Source organism: Triticum aestivum, chromosome 2D, assembly GCF_018294505.1.
Source record: "Triticum aestivum cultivar Chinese Spring chromosome 2D, IWGSC CS RefSeq v2.1, whole genome shotgun sequence".
In the NCBI taxonomy this organism is placed as follows: Eukaryota; Viridiplantae; Streptophyta; class Magnoliopsida; order Poales; family Poaceae; genus Triticum; species Triticum aestivum.
In genome coordinates this window covers 101,955,989-101,957,114 of record NC_057799.1, presented here as the reverse complement: position 1 = coordinate 101,957,114, position 1,126 = coordinate 101,955,989, and the positions used below count along the sequence as shown (strand labels likewise).

At 55.6% G+C, this 1,126-nt stretch overlaps 1 protein-coding gene across 1 annotated transcript; it reads right to left on the bottom strand.

The window, feature by feature from the left end:
- Positions 1 to 526: 526 nt before the first annotated feature.
- LOC123048934 (dirigent protein 5-like) lies at positions 527 to 1,126 on the bottom strand. Its single transcript, XM_044471948.1, has 2 exons — positions 767 to 1,126; positions 527 to 667 (listed from the first exon to the last, which is right to left on the bottom strand). The coding sequence occupies exons 1-2, from the start codon at positions 1,124 to 1,126 to the stop codon at positions 527 to 529; spliced, it is 501 nt and encodes a 166-aa protein (XP_044327883.1).

Here is a 1,126-nt window from a genome sequence, read left to right as displayed (position 1 = left end):
CCCCCCCCCCCCCACCGGAGTAGACCATAACCGACCCCCTCTCATAAAATTAGGCGCCATCACTGTAGGTTTCTTAAGCTAGCCACCACACCAAATGGATGGGGGGATTGAAGCAGTTGGTTAGAACAAGATCCACCTTGCCCTAAATGTGTCGAGGGATCCGATCATACCAACATTGCACACCGTCGCGTAACTGCAACCGTGTGAATACTGTTCATTTCAAACGGGTCATCTGAAATGTTCCCTGACTAATATGTTATGGTGGAGAGATGATTTTTGGTGAGATTATATGTGACACCGACAAACTTAATCTGTAAAAAATTCTCTAGAAGAGATACCTCTCCTGAACTAACACTTACAAACCGATCAATCTTGCTAAACAGTAAAGATACTTATGGGCGTATGCGACAATGATACACAAGCAACCCATCACACACACACAAAAAATATGGAAAAGCATAAACAACATCAGCAGCACATCAATTGACACACACACAGGGCATGCATGCATGCTGTATCGTCAGAGTCAGAGGTAGCACTCGTAGAGCTTGATGTCCATCTGCAGGCGGAAGTAGTAGAGGCCCTCGATGGCGTCAGTGCGGATGGTTGTGACGCCGCGCGCCATGAAGAAGTCGCCGGTGCCGCCGACGACGGAGAAGTCCCGCGTGGCGTCGCCCATGAGGTCGGCGCCGACGAGGTTGAGCGTGCCCTTGTGCGCCGTCGAGTTGAACACGATGGAGAAGCCGAACCAGGAGGTCAGCGACTCCTGCTTGTCGTAGAAGTAGAAGCCCTGCGCGCGCGCCGCCGGCTCCTCCCCGGCCAGGGGCAGCGCCTTCCCCACCGTCATGGGGTCGTTGAACACCATCAGCGCGCCGAAGTAGGTGCTGTTCTTCCAGTAGGTCGTGGCCAGCGCCGTCGGCTTGGTGGCCGCCGCCGTCGTCGCGTTGGCCGTGTTGTTGCCGTTGTAGAGGATGTCGTGGTAGTAGAGCGTCATGTTCATGCACGGCTCGTCGGGGCTGTTGGCGACGACCCTCGCCAGGCCGTGGGCGGCGCCCGCCATGCCGAGGAGAAGCACCACGACCACGATGGTCAGAGACAGCTTGGAAGATGGCGCGAGGCCCTGCAT